The 15304-nt window shown below is 40.6% G+C and overlaps 2 protein-coding genes across 2 annotated transcripts in view; both read left to right on the forward strand.

Moving 5' to 3' along the window:
- Nucleotides 1-1055: 1055 nt before the first annotated feature.
- ccnf (cyclin F) lies at nt 1056-11920 on the forward strand. Its single transcript, XM_034220271.1, has 17 exons — nt 1056-1312; nt 2120-2271; nt 2417-2523; nt 2619-2686; nt 2814-3010; nt 3439-3492; nt 3785-3889; nt 4141-4218; nt 4641-4795; nt 5248-5412; nt 5574-5697; nt 5788-5968; nt 6120-6207; nt 7703-7802; nt 8787-8920; nt 9641-9819; nt 10162-11920. The coding sequence occupies exons 1-17, from the start codon at nt 1300-1302 to the stop codon at nt 10590-10592; spliced, it is 2331 nt and encodes a 776-aa protein (XP_034076162.1). The 5' UTR covers nt 1056-1299; the 3' UTR covers nt 10593-11920.
- A 972-nt stretch (nt 11921-12892) lies between these two features.
- abca3b (ATP-binding cassette, sub-family A (ABC1), member 3b) overlaps nt 12893-15304 on the forward strand; it is a 32229-nt gene continuing 29817 nt past the window's right edge. Inside the window, exons 1-2 of the mRNA XM_034219808.1 lie at nt 12893-13173; nt 14305-14391. Of these exons, the coding sequence (XP_034075699.1) occupies nt 14338-14391 (54 nt within the window). The 5' untranslated portion in view covers nt 12893-13173; nt 14305-14337. The remainder of the gene's footprint in view (nt 13174-14304; nt 14392-15304) is intronic.

Genomic DNA, 15304 nt, shown 5'->3' on the forward strand with positions numbered 1-15304 from the left:
AGAGATTACTTCAACGTCATGTTTTTTTTAACATGCTTGTTGAACCAAAAACAAATAACTTACGTTAACTATCGACGTCTCTTGATTAACCTATAACATCAAAGCATCCTCAAAAAATCGATTTGGATATGCATTTCCCTGCTCCTTTATCCTGTACCTCGGACTACAAATGCACCAAAGTGCATCTGGCTAGAATGTACGATGTAATAATTCATTTGAAATAACTATTTCATTGTATTATCACTTGCTTCCAGGGCAAGAGGTACAACCAAACATTTTCTTCGTTGAGGTCAAGTCCTTATATGAATTGGATTCAGCTTTTAACATATCTTCTATATAACAACGTATTGATCAGAATTGATTTACAACAATTAGAATGTAGAGTTTGCTTTTTCTAACAATAATACAAAATGTAGAGAGATCAAATGTGAACAAATTTACCAAATGTATTAAACCGTTTATTGAATAAAAGACATGTTAAATATTGTGATTTTACTCAATGTTTGTTAGTTGGTGAGGCTAAAAGAGTAAAACATGCAAATGTAAATACCAACATCTCTCATTGAGCCCAGGACTAACACAAAACGAGAGATTTCTTTGAAGTATAAAAGTGTCACCAGGACACAGTGTAAAAATAACTTTCTCTGCTTGTTGTACAAAGTAATTTGATACTATGATCATACAAAAACACCTCTGGATCTGACTATGCGCCTGTCCCTTTAAACAGCGTACCTTTAATACGGCTTTTTCTGTTTAACTACATTTCCCTCGATCTACGGTAAATGGGTGGGTTTGTGGACGGTCTTATAATAAGGTTAACCAATGATATACGTCCACTGGCAAGCGCGTAGTTCGAAATGGCATTACCTTGTCCAATGATCTTCTGATAATTTACAGTTTATAAATCCTGACCAATCGCTGCAACTGTTATTCACGCTGGCCAATGAAATCGCTTATTGTTAGTAGATAGGCGTCAACAGTTCTGACCAATTAGATTGAACGTTGTGTTTAAACTGTCGGCGTGGGCGGTCCTAGAGTAGCTTTGGGGGCGGGGCCAAGAAGTAAGTACTCGTGCTTGAATTTGAATTCAGGAAAGAGCTAACAACTTGCTACGATATTAGTCACCACCACAGCACAACAGAAGCAGTGGGCAGGGTTCTTCATCTGTATAACATATTTTCAGGGTGTTTATAGTCTGCGAGTTTGATTTGTGTAACATTAGCTAGTATCGCCGGAACGTTTAATTCACTTCTCAGTGCTGTAGCTACATCACTGTAAGGAGAGATCACTACACTTGCAATGAAAGCGGGCGGTAAGTAACTGAAGTCAACCAAAACTCGCTATTACTACCAGAAATATTGTCATAACGTATTGTATAGTGAGTGGTTTTGAAGCTGCTTTAAATTCTTGCAATTTGACAGTTAGTTTACGTTAGCGCTGGTTATTAGCCACTAGCCAACTCAAACGTTAGCCACGGATTCCTCTTCTGTGTGACTCTAACTATCGTTCAAATGGGTTAATGCTAACAATATTAAATACAATGTGTCTCTCCCTGGTATTGTACCAGTCTGTGGTAATTAAAAACGGTAATGTTATGTTAAACTTCGTGAAACCTGGTCGTTACTTAACGGTAGTTGCATTTGAAGCACAGGAGGGAAATTTGGGCGCTCAGTTGGGTTGACTTTTCCCAGTATTATGCTGAGTTCACTGTCGTTAGATAACGTTAGCTATAAGGTCTGCTTTCAACACGTAACTTTATAATGTTGTATCCTTATATTGAAACTTTGCAAGGTTATCCATGTATTTCATAATTTCTGTATTACAACAGAGGGTTAGACTAGACCACCCGCAGATGCATTAAGTTAAGGCGTTTTGAATGTGGAGCCATAACTTTCACCTTTTACGTGACTATCTGCAAACATACCAACTGGCCTGCTTTTAAATTAAGTGTAAATATTTGCTTGACATTATAGTGGGAATTTGTTGGTGGGTCCAGCACAGGGGTGTGAAATGTTTTTGGGTTGATATTGTGTGTGTGCTCGGTGTGTGTACTTCTGTTCAAGTTTTTGTTCAAGTATATGACGTATCTAACATTTAATTTCCTTTTTTCTCTCACTAGTCCACTGCCGTTGTCCAAAATGTTTCTCGATTCCGGCACGGAAGCGGGTCCGTAAGCGAACTCCAGCCCTAACCCTGCTGTCTCTACCTGAAGAGGTCCTCCTCTGTGTGCTCCAGTGCCTCTCTGCTGAAGACCTGCTGTCTGTCAGAGCAGTGAGTAAACATAATGTAACACTAACACACAAACTAGCATGCATGTGCCAAGATTGGTTTGGGCTTGGGCATCTTGTGACCACCTGATTTTGTTTGTCTGATGACTCATTTATTGATTAACTAATTGTCCTGGCTTCTGTTACAGGTTCACTCCCAGCTGCGGGACATCGTTGACCAGCACTCCAGTGTATGGGCCAGGGTCAGTTTCAGGGACACTTGGCCATCCCCTAGCTCCTTGTGGCTTTTTGAAAGGTACAGTTACTTCTATCAAATAAAGTCAGACAAAACAACTGATGTGTTTTTTCCCCTTTGTTGGATTTTTACCTGGAACATCTCTCTTCTTTCAGAGCTGCCGAGAAAGGGAATTTTGAAGCTGCTGTGAAGCTGGGCATTGCGTTTTTGTACAATGAAGGACGTAAGTTAATACAAAACTGCAAGAAATACATTCAAATGAAACAAAAGGTCAAGTGTAATTGTGGCAGATGAAACCCACTTGGTGATTGCTTCAGGTGATAACTGCTCCTGGCCTTTTCTCTCCACAGCATTGCTGAGTGATGAGGGGCGAGCGGATGTATGTGGTCGCAAGGCCTCCCACTTCTTCAGCCTGGCAGAGAGTCTGCACTCTCCCACCACAGATCCCTTCATCTGGGTGTTCATCCGTCCACCATGGTCCCCCACCGGCAGCTGCTGTAAAGCTGTGGTGTTCGACCGTCTCAAGGCTGAGTGTGACAATAACGCGGTAGGTTTGGGTCTCACAAATTAAGAGCACAAGAACAATGTGCTTCTCTTTCAACCAATGTTTAAGGACAATTGAGTTGCAATTTAGTTTAGCCTGTGTCAACAACTAAGAAGCACATATCATGTTAATGCTTTTCTGTTTTTAATGCAACGTTGAGGTCGGCAGTAATGACGGTCATAATATTGTAAATGCATCCGCAAAATCAGATTATTATTCTCTTCAAACAATTAAAATCCAAGGTTATTGTTTTTGCTTAGAAACCACACCTTTATTGCACAGTGGAATTAATGTCATGGCTAAAACACACAGAAATGTACACTGCTTGGATAATCTCATTAAAATATTTTAAAAAGTGTAGTTGAGTATTAATAAGGAAAATAATGCAAATGATTTCTAATCTTCATCAATATATTTTCCTTTCCCTACAGGAGAAGAGAGGACCCTTGCTGCACTGTTTGGCCAGAGTTTTGCAGCTCTTTCAAGTGAGTGAGAGAGTGAGACTGAATCTAAACAACTCTGTCCGGGTGGGGTTGGCCCAGTTTCTATTAGCCTCTCATCAAAGTGTATAGTTTTGCCCTGTTGGGACGGGGTGCTGTCCGACTAGTTCATAGCAGCACAGATGGATAATTGTTCTTTCCTTTAAACAACAGCCTCTGTCAATTCTTCGTACTCTCTGTGTGCTTTGTTATTTATTGATCTGACAAATGACATATAAATGCTTTTATGGAATTCTTGTTTGTTTTTCACACCTGGAACTTTGTTACCTTTTTATAGGATGAGGAAAGACGCAAGGAGGCCATATCTATGTTGGAGGAGTCTTCAAAGTCTGGCTGTCTGCAGAGCTCCTACATGTTGTGGGAACACAACCGGAAAGCAGCTGTGAGTCCGACTCCCTCATTTAGCTTAATAGTGAGGATTTATTGATCGATATAGTGACCTCATTTTTTAAGCTGCTGTACAGGTTCTCCATGTCAAACTGAAGCACTTCTTAATTTGTTTATATTATTGTTCATTCAAGCATTAGAGTTGATTACATTGGTGGTTTCCATGTTTATTGCATTAAGCAAAATAACTCTTTAAATGAGGTCAAACAAACTATAATTATTAACTGTTTTGTGGTTTAATTCCAGATGGCAGATCCAGGCAGGTACCTCCAGTATATCCGAACCCTGAGGGACTATGCTGGCAAAGGATGCTGGGAGGCACAGGTGTGTGGGATTGAAGACGGAACAATGCCATTATAATGATGCAGCAGTGGATTTTATTTGTTATGTGCTTATTCAGTCAGTCTTTTGTCTCTTTTGCCCTTGGTTTGTTCACTGTAATGATATAAAAGACAGTGCTTTTCACGACATGTTTTTGTTTTACTTCTCTTCTATTTCCCAGTCCTCCATTTGTTCAGAGTTTGAAGCTTTTCTTATTGAACAACTATCAGGCAGTCTCAAGAGGGCTTGACATTTGGATGACGGTTTTCTTTTTTGTTCATAATTTGGCCCAAACTGCAACACTGAACCTCCAAAATATGAGTCATCCAAATCACAAGCTGTGCAATCACAGCCACAAACCACGGCAGTACTCAACCTTATTGTTGAAAGTGCCTTTATCTCAAACATGTGTCTTCTTTCCTCAGCTGTCTCTGGCTAAAGTGTGCAGCAGTGGGAATCCTCTGGGTCTGGAGTCCAAGGCCTGCTCGGATCTGGTGGCTCAGCTCTTCACTTCCCCGAACCCGGCGTCACGACACTGCACTCAGGGCGTCCTGAGGCGAGACATCAAGGACACCATGAGGTATTCAGGAACATACCATAATATTACTGGCATGATTACAGTCTGCTGGTCATTAATATCTCTAGACTATTGAATTTGGTTAGTCATTGCGATGACTCATTGTGTTTTGATCATCTTGGCTTTCATTTAATGACATTGTTAAAGAATAGATAAAACAGAACGACAGCAAGTGGTTACTGAAAAGATCAAGTTAAACCTTTACCCCATGTAAGACAGTGGAGGTATGACAACTTTAAGAGAGATTTCAAATCCTGAATGGGCAATTAAGGCAAACTGCTTGTTTTGGCCTCTAGAACATAAAGGCTAAGGACTTTAATAATCTACCCCCTGTGACTCTACAATCCACTGTATTAGGTTTAAAACTACTTTTAACACTAGACTGGGTAAATGTATCCCTGTTTTTTGTTTTGGTGTGCATACAATGATTAATTTCTGCTTCTCTTCCTGTCCAGGTACATCCTGGTGGACTGGCTCGTGGAGGTGACCACCATGAAGGATTTCTCCAGCCTGACGCTGCATGTGACGGTGGGCTGCGTTGATCGTTACCTCGCCCTGCGCTCTGTGCCCAAGGCTCGCCTCCAGTTATTGGGAATTGCCTGCATGGTAGTTTGTACACGGTGAGAACTCGCAGGCCTCTTCCTTGAAATGTTTAATTTAATTGTTGATACATTTGGGGTTATGTAGTGCAATGATCCAGATTTGTATTTTATTTATCTTAAGGTTTAAAAATACATTCCTTTCTAACCATTAGACAATGTTTGGTTCTTTTTGTTTTCAGCTACGTCAGTAAAGAAATCCTGACCATACGGGAGGCGGTCTGGCTCACAGACAACACGTACAAATATGAGGACCTGGTCCGAATGATGGGCGAGGTCGTCTCTGTGCTGGAGGGAAAGATAAGGGTAAGAACAACACGTATACTCATTTCATTAACAGTATTTTATGCACTGAAATTCAGATGTTAAATGTGATTTTTTTGCACTTTCCCTCAGAGTCCCACTCTGCTGGATTACGGTGAGGTTCTGCTATCTCTGCTCCCTCTGGAGAGACGGACCATGCACATGTTCAGCTACGTCTGCGAGCTGTCGCTGCTCTACTCTGCTCTCGCCACACCACCGCCTTCCAAACTGGCGTGTGCTGCACTACTGCTTACACGAGCACTACATCACTATGGTAATAACACTCACTGAAACACACACCTATTTGAAAAGCACTGTTAAACATTGACACGTAATGGAAATATTATTTTCCATCTAATAGGATTTACAGCTGGAGTTGAGAGTAATGTTGATGTTCTCCTAAACGTATGCCTGTCCCTCTGCAGCTCCCCTGTGGCCGAGCCAGTTGGTTGACTACACAGGATTCTCCAAGCAAGACCTCGCCTCCCTCTCTGTGCTGCTCTATGTCAAGTGGTAAGCTTCTTACTGTGTGTGGTTTGAATCAATCCCAGAAAATAATTTCTCTCATCTCCCCCAGTCTGTGGTCACATTCAGACACATCCAGAACAAGTCCTTTTCCTTAATTCAGTCCCAGGGAAGCACCAATGAGATCAGTTCTAATAGGAATTACATCCGTTTTATCGTGACCTTTTGAAAAGGAAAGCCAGTATAGCAATTGTATTCTCAAAGGGTACATAAAAACACTTCTGGTGGGCCCTCTGCAGGATAAATAGCTACTAATGAAATCAGTTAAAAACTTTAATGGACATATTTCATCCTTTGAGGAAATGCAACAGGTGGCACCTTCCCTCCTGTTGCTATGCATTTGGTTAGCAGATTAAATTGGTGCTGATTGGCGCATTATGTTTCTCAGTTGATCACGCGGCAGAGTTCCAAACATGTCATTATCCGGCCAGCTTAGTTGTTTTTCACAAATAAGGTGTTGTTGGTTACACAACACCTGTCTTGTGTAGAATATTTTTGCAGTAAATTGTGGGTTAGGCTGTTATTGTGAAATCCCCTGCAGATCACAAGTGTGCTTTAATCATCCATTCGGTCCACACAAAAGCCAACTGCCATTGTTGCTAAGTAAAGTTTGAACTCTATATTTTCATTGCTATGCGGCAGGGAAAGAAAACTGCTGCTCAAAAGATAAAAGCAATAATAATAATACTGTGAAGGTGTTTTGGTAAGTAAAAAGGGTGATAAAGCTGATTCAACACAGTGGTTCCAAACATTTATTTCCCTGTGAGCCTCTTGAACATTCAAAAGACAACTTGTGAGAAGCTATATATTTCAGGAAAATGTAAAAATGATTGATAATTAGTTTGTCTTATGCCTTGTACAGCACCTTTTCAAGCCTTTATCCTAATTGGGGAAAAACATAAATATATTAAAGTCTAATCGATACAAAATGAGTCAATTTCCTGACTCTGGCTCACGCAGGACTCGTGCTCCATCATGTTGTCCTCCATGGAAAGAGATAACAAGAATTGATTGGTGACGTGTAGTCTGTTTTCAGCACGCTCGTATAGCCACATTGATTAGATATAAGATTGTGTCTAATGTCTGGTGACCAAGACGATGGATGGCCATTATGGTATTAAAGCAAACATGAAGCCCACAGAGAGCTGCAGACTCATAAGAGACAGTGGGAGGCATTGGAAGTGTGGGAACGGGGGAGGATGGAGTGTGTGTATGTGTGTGTGTGTGTGTGTGTGTGTGTAGCCATGAGTGAGTCACCCACTGAGTCACAGAAACGTGCCTCGGGGTGAGTCACTTTGATAGGTGAGCATCGTATCGACAAACTGTAATTCTCAAATGGACAGGTAACGAGATTTGTCCCCAAGAGTTGATTAAGCTGATGCAGGAAGCAAAGTGGATCAAACTCAAACAAGTCATCTCTCTTGTCTTTGTTCCTCTCTCGCTCTCTCGCTCTCTCTCTCTCTCGCTCTCTCTCTCCCCACAGTTTTAGCCCGGACGTTCCCAAAGATTACAGGCATGTATCTCTTACTGGTGTAAAGCAACGCTTTGAAGATGACGCCTACCAGCATATCAGCAAAGAAAAGGTATGTTATTATTAGGGATGCACGATAATTATCGGTCCGATATTAGGAATTATGACGTCATCCCGATAAACCCGATAACAGTATTAATAGCCCCGATCATATACAATATATTTTTTGGGTAAAAAAAAGAAGAAAAAATACTGCGGTGTGGGTGGATTGGGATGAGGGGCGCTTGTTTTTTCACTCGGCTCCTCCCGTTTTGCCAGTACTGTGGTATTAGTGGTTTAGGAAGAGGGGAGTTTTTCACAAATCCAGCGCTCCCTAACTCATGCCTGGCTGTGACGTAAATGGTGTGCGGCCGTGAAGCCAGGACAGTAAACAAACATGTCGTCGGTGGTATGGGCGTTGGAGCTATGTGCAACTCACGGCATATGCTCGAACCGGAGCTGCCTGGACGCTGCAATCATGTTGCGCACTATCCGTGCTGAGTGTGCTGACTTTTCGTACAATGTCCCACTGTCTGGCTTCCTGCATAAAGTCAAGTGCTCGGCGCAGTTGTGACGAAATGTCGCTCCTCTGTTTTCATTTAAACAGCTCCTTATATCCGTTAGCGCAGCTAGCTAGCACCAGATGCTAACAACAACAATGGATGTAAGGTCTCTCGCTCGCTCGGGCCACACATACACACACCCTCCCGGTCCTCCCAATAGCCAGTCGGTGCCTGCCGGTGAGCGTGGAAGTGTGGTCTGCCACAAGCGGGCGGCAGGAGCGGGGCTGTCAGCATCAGCTTGTAGATGGTATTTTAAACTCGATGCGCTCTGAAACTACGGGGCGGCAGAGGAAAAAAAATACACATGCGTTAAAAGAATTAGTGGCGTACATTTTGTTTTGTTATCGGTCTTGAGAAGCAGGAAGTTATCGGTTTCAAAAAACCAATATCGTGCATCCCTAGTTATTATTTATTTCAGGTATAGGAACAAGCTTTTAAGAATTGTAGCTCATTGTGTCATCGTGATTGATTGATTATTTGATGGTCTCCACAAGGTGATGGATTTCAAAGAGCTGTGTCAGATCTTGGAGGTTCCTGAGGTGGAGCCCCAGATGGAGCCTCCCAGTCCCACCGGTCCCCCAGCAGACATGCACACCTTCCTCGCCTCTCCATCCAGCACCAACAAGAGGTAACACACACATTCCACCATTTATATTCAAATAAATTGCATTATATCAACATATTATTGATATATACCATAAACATAGATATGATGTAGCGCTTAATGCAATATGGCATTCTGGCCACTAGAACATCTTATGTGCCCCATTAAGTGTCTCTTTTTTTATTATGATGTCATGCAGTGAGCACTCTCAAGCTTGCATGGCTTTTAATGGCATAGGGCCAGTGGGTAACCTTTAATTTTTAATCTTGCTGTTTTATGTTATGAATCCACTTGATCTGTTTTGGTTTGCTCTCTTTTCCATGAAGGGATTTGACTATGTGGAGGGAGACGATATAATAATTGATTTCTTTTGAATTTACAGGCGTGCAAATGATTGTACAAATACATGACAGTATTACTATTACCATCCCAATGTCACTATTGTTGTTATTTGACGCTGTTGCTCCCAGGTTTGCAACATATTGTACATACGTTCAAGAGAACCATTAAGGCTCATGTGTGACAGGGATTTAAAAACATGAAGGATTCTGTCTTGGGAATAACTCTGTAACTGACGTCAATATGTGCAGAGCCCCCTCCTCTCTTCTTGCTCCTTTAGCAGTTCTACCATTGAGTAATGTGTGCTCCGTAACGAACAGACTTTTAAAACGTCTCAGCCAGAAGGTGTTTGTGCCGTCTGTGAGATGCTGCGGTGACTCACTGTAACTCCAATTTCCTCCCAAGGAGACGCGATGACGCAATGCAGGCCCGCAGAGCCAGCTTTGTTGCCACGCCCACGGCAGAGCTGTCCAATCAGGAGGAGACGCTGCTGGTGGACATCCTGGACTGGAGCCTGGACACTTCCAGTTCCGGTTATGAGGGGGACCGGGAGGAGGAGAGCGAAGGAGAGAAAGACGCTGATTGTGAGTGTTCAGAACAAAAGGGACCACTTTCATTCTATTGTGGGTGTTGGCAGAATCTCAAAGGTGCTTATAAATGAGCATATAAATGAACTAATCCATATATGAAGAGGAATAATGTATGAGTCAGTCTTTTAGTAGGACATGAAGTGACTACAGATGACAGCAGTTGCAACAATTAGCATAATAAACCAGCACAAGCATTTAGGCCTGTTACTGCAGGTTAACTGTCATGGACAAATGTGGATGAATGATAGAGGCTGCTGTAGAGTGTGTTCAGGTTTGTAGTTTAAGCTTTGCCCGAAATCATTATTTCCATAAGTACTAACACCTTTTTTTCTATAGCTTCGATGATATCTATCAAACTGCACTTGCTGACTGATGAAGACAAAGGACTAGAGCACTGCAGAGCCTTGTCCAGCGACGAAGAAAGCTTCTCTGAAGCGGAGAGGGAGGTGAGCAAGGAACCCCTCCCTTCCCCTGCAGACGTTCACAGCTCAGGATACTCCTCTGTCCAGAGCGTTAGCCCCTCATCCACGTGCTCCGCCTCCTCCCTCATGCCTTGCACATTCAAAACCTTCACCCCTACTCTGGGCGCAGCGTCCGCTAAGCCCCAGCCGGGCTTCCGCCTGTTGGTGCCCATGCAGAGGCCGCGGGGCTCCTCCAGCAAACAAGTGAAGAGGAAGAACTCAGCGGCTCATAGTGGAGGGGAGGTGGAAAGGGAAGAAGAGGTAGGAGACGAGTATTCTGCCAAAGCCGGGTTTCTGAGCCTATAGAATGTGATTGTTTATAATCCACCAGCACTTTTGTTTAGTTCTCAATGCTGTTCCTCACTCCTGTCAGTCTGCACTGAGCCATCAATTTCCAGAAGATCAGGAGACTTTCAAGTAAGGGAAGACAAATGTAATATCTAGAAACATTATTTTCTATCAAATTACATTTACAAGTTTACACACATGTCACAATAGAATACCTCTCATAAACTTCAGGACTCGCCGTCGGATCCGAAGCCACTGGAACATTTCTGTTGCATCGCCTTCTACTCCAGCTCATCTCAGATGGAGTTGGGTAGTTTAGATGAAATTAAACTTCTAGGACTGGTGTTTAGGAGGCGAAAAAGTGTTCTCTATTTGAAAATCATATTCTGGGGAAAACCTTAAACACAGCTGTCATGATGTTGTGATTGTTTTGATTATCATAGTTTCTGATATGTCTGTACAAGACTCTTGTATTTGGTGAATGTTGATGGAAATGTCTGCATCTGAAGCCTAAAAAATATGATTTTATGAATTCCTATTTTTCCATTTTGTCCTTAGTTCTGTGTGTTTGCCAAAGGTACTGTAGTGGTGTCATTTGTATGTTCAGGGGCGTCTACTTGTATAGAAACAGAATTGTGAAGTGAGTTTTAGTAGTCTGCATCTTCTAAAGTATACACCAGTTGTGCTGTTAATATGTTTAAACAATATTAACTTGATACACCTCAATCCCGTCAGGAACAGCAGATGTTAAAATGTTTCCTAGCTGGATGGATGAGTACAAATCTCAGACTATCATCCAGATGTTAAATGCTGCAGTCAAATCTAATGATGTACTCAATGCAATGAGAATTTCTGTCATGCTGGTGAGAGATTTTTCTCCTATCTAAATCAGATCGAGCTCTTTTATCATCACAGAAGGACCGTTTTTAAATGAAATGTAACCATTTCCACGCTTGAACAATCAATACTGAAGTATTTTTGAATGGATTTGCTTTGCCTTCTTCGAGCAAAAGGTAACATCAGACACTAAAGGATATGTATTACCTGATGGGATTTTGAAAGTACTGTATGCCTCATTCAGGACACTGAGAACACAATGTTCTGTTACGCCAGACTGGTTATAACCTGTGTTTTTATATATGTACATAGTACTATATGTATAAATGGAGAAAGACAAAGAACATGCCACTACTTGAAATTGTTTTTGCCTTATTCCAAAAAAGGGCAGCTTTCTTTGTGAAACTAATGTTTTTCTACAGTACAGTGTTTTCTCAATAGACCTGTGATGTGAATATGTATTTTTTTTTTATTGAGTTAAAATAAAAGAAGCCATCATGCAAGATTTATTTCAGTGTTATTTTGTTCATTTTCCACCACAAAGACAACCAATTGAGTTGTAATAGAATACGATATACAGTGTGCTTCATTGTTAAAGCAATACAATAAAAAATGTAACTATACTGAATTAATGTAAATGCATATATACACACTTACCACAATATGCACACCACTAAGTACCCTGTGAAAGCCAGTTAAAAATAATGTCTTCTGCAGCTCGGGACGAAGTTTTCTCACATTTGACAAAAATAACTAAAATCTTCGAAGCCGTGTCACAGACTTCCTTATTATAAGTTACACTTTGAGAATCGTTATCCAGTGTTGTTCTTACATTGACATGTTTAAAATATCTTCTGTGAAAAAAGCTTATGGGACTATATAGTCATGATATCTCAAAAGCATCTATTTTGACCATTCTTGTTTATATATATGTCCCTGCAAGTCCCCCATCCAATTCAAAGTGCAATACAATAAGGTAGATTTTTTCCAGGGCAAGCATCTCCTGAGCTGAAGGTATACTGTGCATAGTGTGTTTGAGATTATAGATTACAAAATTGAATTCAGGAGCTCCTTAAAACCGAATGGCATTTCAAAGTATTTCATCATAAAAAACAGTTAGACATAATGAAGAGCAATACAAATGTGAAATACATTTGTTTGTATTAAAAATGTATTGTATTAAAAAAAAAAAAGAAGTTTTTTTAAAGGCTTATTTAAATAAATTCAAGGGATTTATATTTCATTATTCCGCATTATTTCAGGGGACTTTTAATGTGTGATGCATCATTTATTTATTTAAGGGGACTTCCTAATGTTACTTTTTTCACAACTCATTTAATACTACCATTTGTACAAAAACATGTAACAGCGCATATAACTTGAATACGAGCCACAACTGAAAATAATAGTATTGTTAGTGCTCCAGGAAGCACAGCTGTTTGGATCACGTGATGTCAGACTTTGATCACGTGACGAGTTTTGTTGACGGTTGTTGCTGCATTTCGCACCATGTATTCACGGGCTTATACAGGAGCTGGTGCAATGTCATCGCGTCGCTAGCAGACAGCAAACTGGAGGGGTGAAACACCTGGCTGCAGACATCAGTGGCATCTCTAATGCCGGCCGAGCCTCGATACTGTCCGTGACGAAAAGAGTGCTGTGGTGCTTTTTTCGTCGGTTTAAGGGAAAAAAGGAAGAATTGTATTTACCTCGACAGGAAGAGAGACCGGGAAGTTAATGTGTCGAAACCTGCTTTTTTGAGGTAATTCCACACATTTATGTGATGAATTTGCTCTGGCTGAGACGTTAGATTATTAATAAAGTGTCAAATGAAACCATGTCGGTGAGTCAGCACGTTATATATTATAAATACCTAGCTTTGTTCCTCAGCTCCATCATTAGCATTCATCAGAATCCTTAGGGATTGACGAACAAGTCGATTGTCCAATCAGGAGGTTCAGAAGGCTGTGTTCGACCAATGAGAAAAGGGCTGGGCAGGTTTCTGTTTATCAGGAAATGGTTCACGTTACGTCTTGTAATGCCCTTATTGTTTGCTTGACCATACTAAAAAAGAAATAGTTGCCTTAACTTGTGCCACATGGTCTACTCAATTATATTGATAATAAATACAATGATCCCTTATGTCAGGATAAGGTTGCCGCCTCTTAGAAATTAAAGGCACCAGTATAAATTAGGAGTGTCCCAGCATGACCTTTTTTTACTACATTTATAAACTAATTTCTTGTGCTGTGAAAAAAAGTCTCCCACTATGCAAACCTGGTTGCAGAAGCTTTAACAGTCAATGTTTATTTATCACCATCTTTGGACTGTACCCAGTTAGATGCAAATGTGACTGTCAGTATTATCAAAAGTCAATATTCTGTTGGAATGGGCTATAATTAGATGTTGTATAAGCCATAAAGATATCTCTGTAACCATCATGTTGTCAACCATCCCAATGTGCCTGTATAACTGGTTTAACATGTGGATGTGAATGGTCTGTTTTTCAAAAGCTTTTTTTGTCCATATGTTTTTCAAACTGAACAACATTTCTGGATGTTACTCCTTCATTTAAATGTATCAGTTAAAATGTTTTCCTTTTTCATGTCTTGTGGTCTTTGCCCTTAATGTTTTCACTTAAAAGTTGTTTTGTTTACAATTTCTGCACATGACTAAAACATCATGACACTGCTGATTGTTCAATTTTACTTCTTTTTTTCTGAAATCATTGTTGTATAGAAACTGAGATCAGAAAGAACATCACTGCTGGTGGAAGCTGAATCGAAAACACAACTAAGCTCTAATAACTCTTCTAAAACATCTTAAAGCTTGAATTGTAAACTTAGCTCTAATTTTAAACGTTATAAATGTCACTCTCATCCCTCTCTCTTAGGCTAACTGGACTGTGTCCTGTGTAACGCTCAAAATGGCAATCGCGCGACAATTTGGACTTCTGTTGTGGAAGAATTATCTCCAGAAGGTGAGTTGGAGCGAGGTGAACCTACAACAAGCATGCATTTGTCCTTATTAGGTGCTGACATTGTTTATAACGGTGAAATGTCAGAAGTATCTGTGTTTGCAAAGCAGAGGCCTGCATGACAGTATTTGCTAAATTATAAGCGTATGTGAGATCGTAAATACAGAAAACTGACAATTTATGATGTAAGCCCTGCTACCTGGAAACATGCTTTACCCCAATAACATGCAGAATAATACACGGTGTTGCTGGCCTGTTGTTGTGTCACAGACTTGAGCTAGGTCAACATGTGCAAGCTGTGTTTTAAAGACGTATATGGTTATCTTTACGGTAAATCAAGATTTGAACTTTTTCAGGAATTAAGGATCTTTTAATGATTTATTAATACAATAGATGGAATGTAGTGGGGTTAGGCTTTTATCCAAAGCGACTTACATACATTCAGTACTGTGGGCAATCCCCACAGCAGCAATTTGGGGTGAAGTGTCTTGCCCAGGGACACAACGACATGCTGACTGCAGTGGGGCTAGAAATTGCCATCCCCTGATTCGGAGTCCAGCGTGCATCCACTGAGCCACAGCCTCCCACACATAGAACATGTTTAAACCAATATGTATTATATTTAAATTAGAATAAAAATAGAAATCATACAAATAAATACATGTGAATGCTGTGATACTGTTGTGCATCTATCTATGAATATAGTATTTGTCATCCACATTAGTTTAATTAGAAAAAGTATAGAAATGGAGGCAGTATATTTACTAGGAATATTTAGGTTGCATGTATATACTGTTTGGTTTGTATACTGTATGTGCATATTGCATAATTATGTATTCTTCCAATTGTTACAGATCATTAGACATGATTCATGTAACTATACATTTACGTGTTTAAACAGTTTTGTGAGTGAAAC

This window comes from Gymnodraco acuticeps, unplaced genomic scaffold (assembly GCF_902827175.1).
Source record: "Gymnodraco acuticeps unplaced genomic scaffold, fGymAcu1.1, whole genome shotgun sequence".
In the NCBI taxonomy this organism is placed as follows: Eukaryota; Metazoa; Chordata; class Actinopteri; order Perciformes; family Bathydraconidae; genus Gymnodraco; species Gymnodraco acuticeps.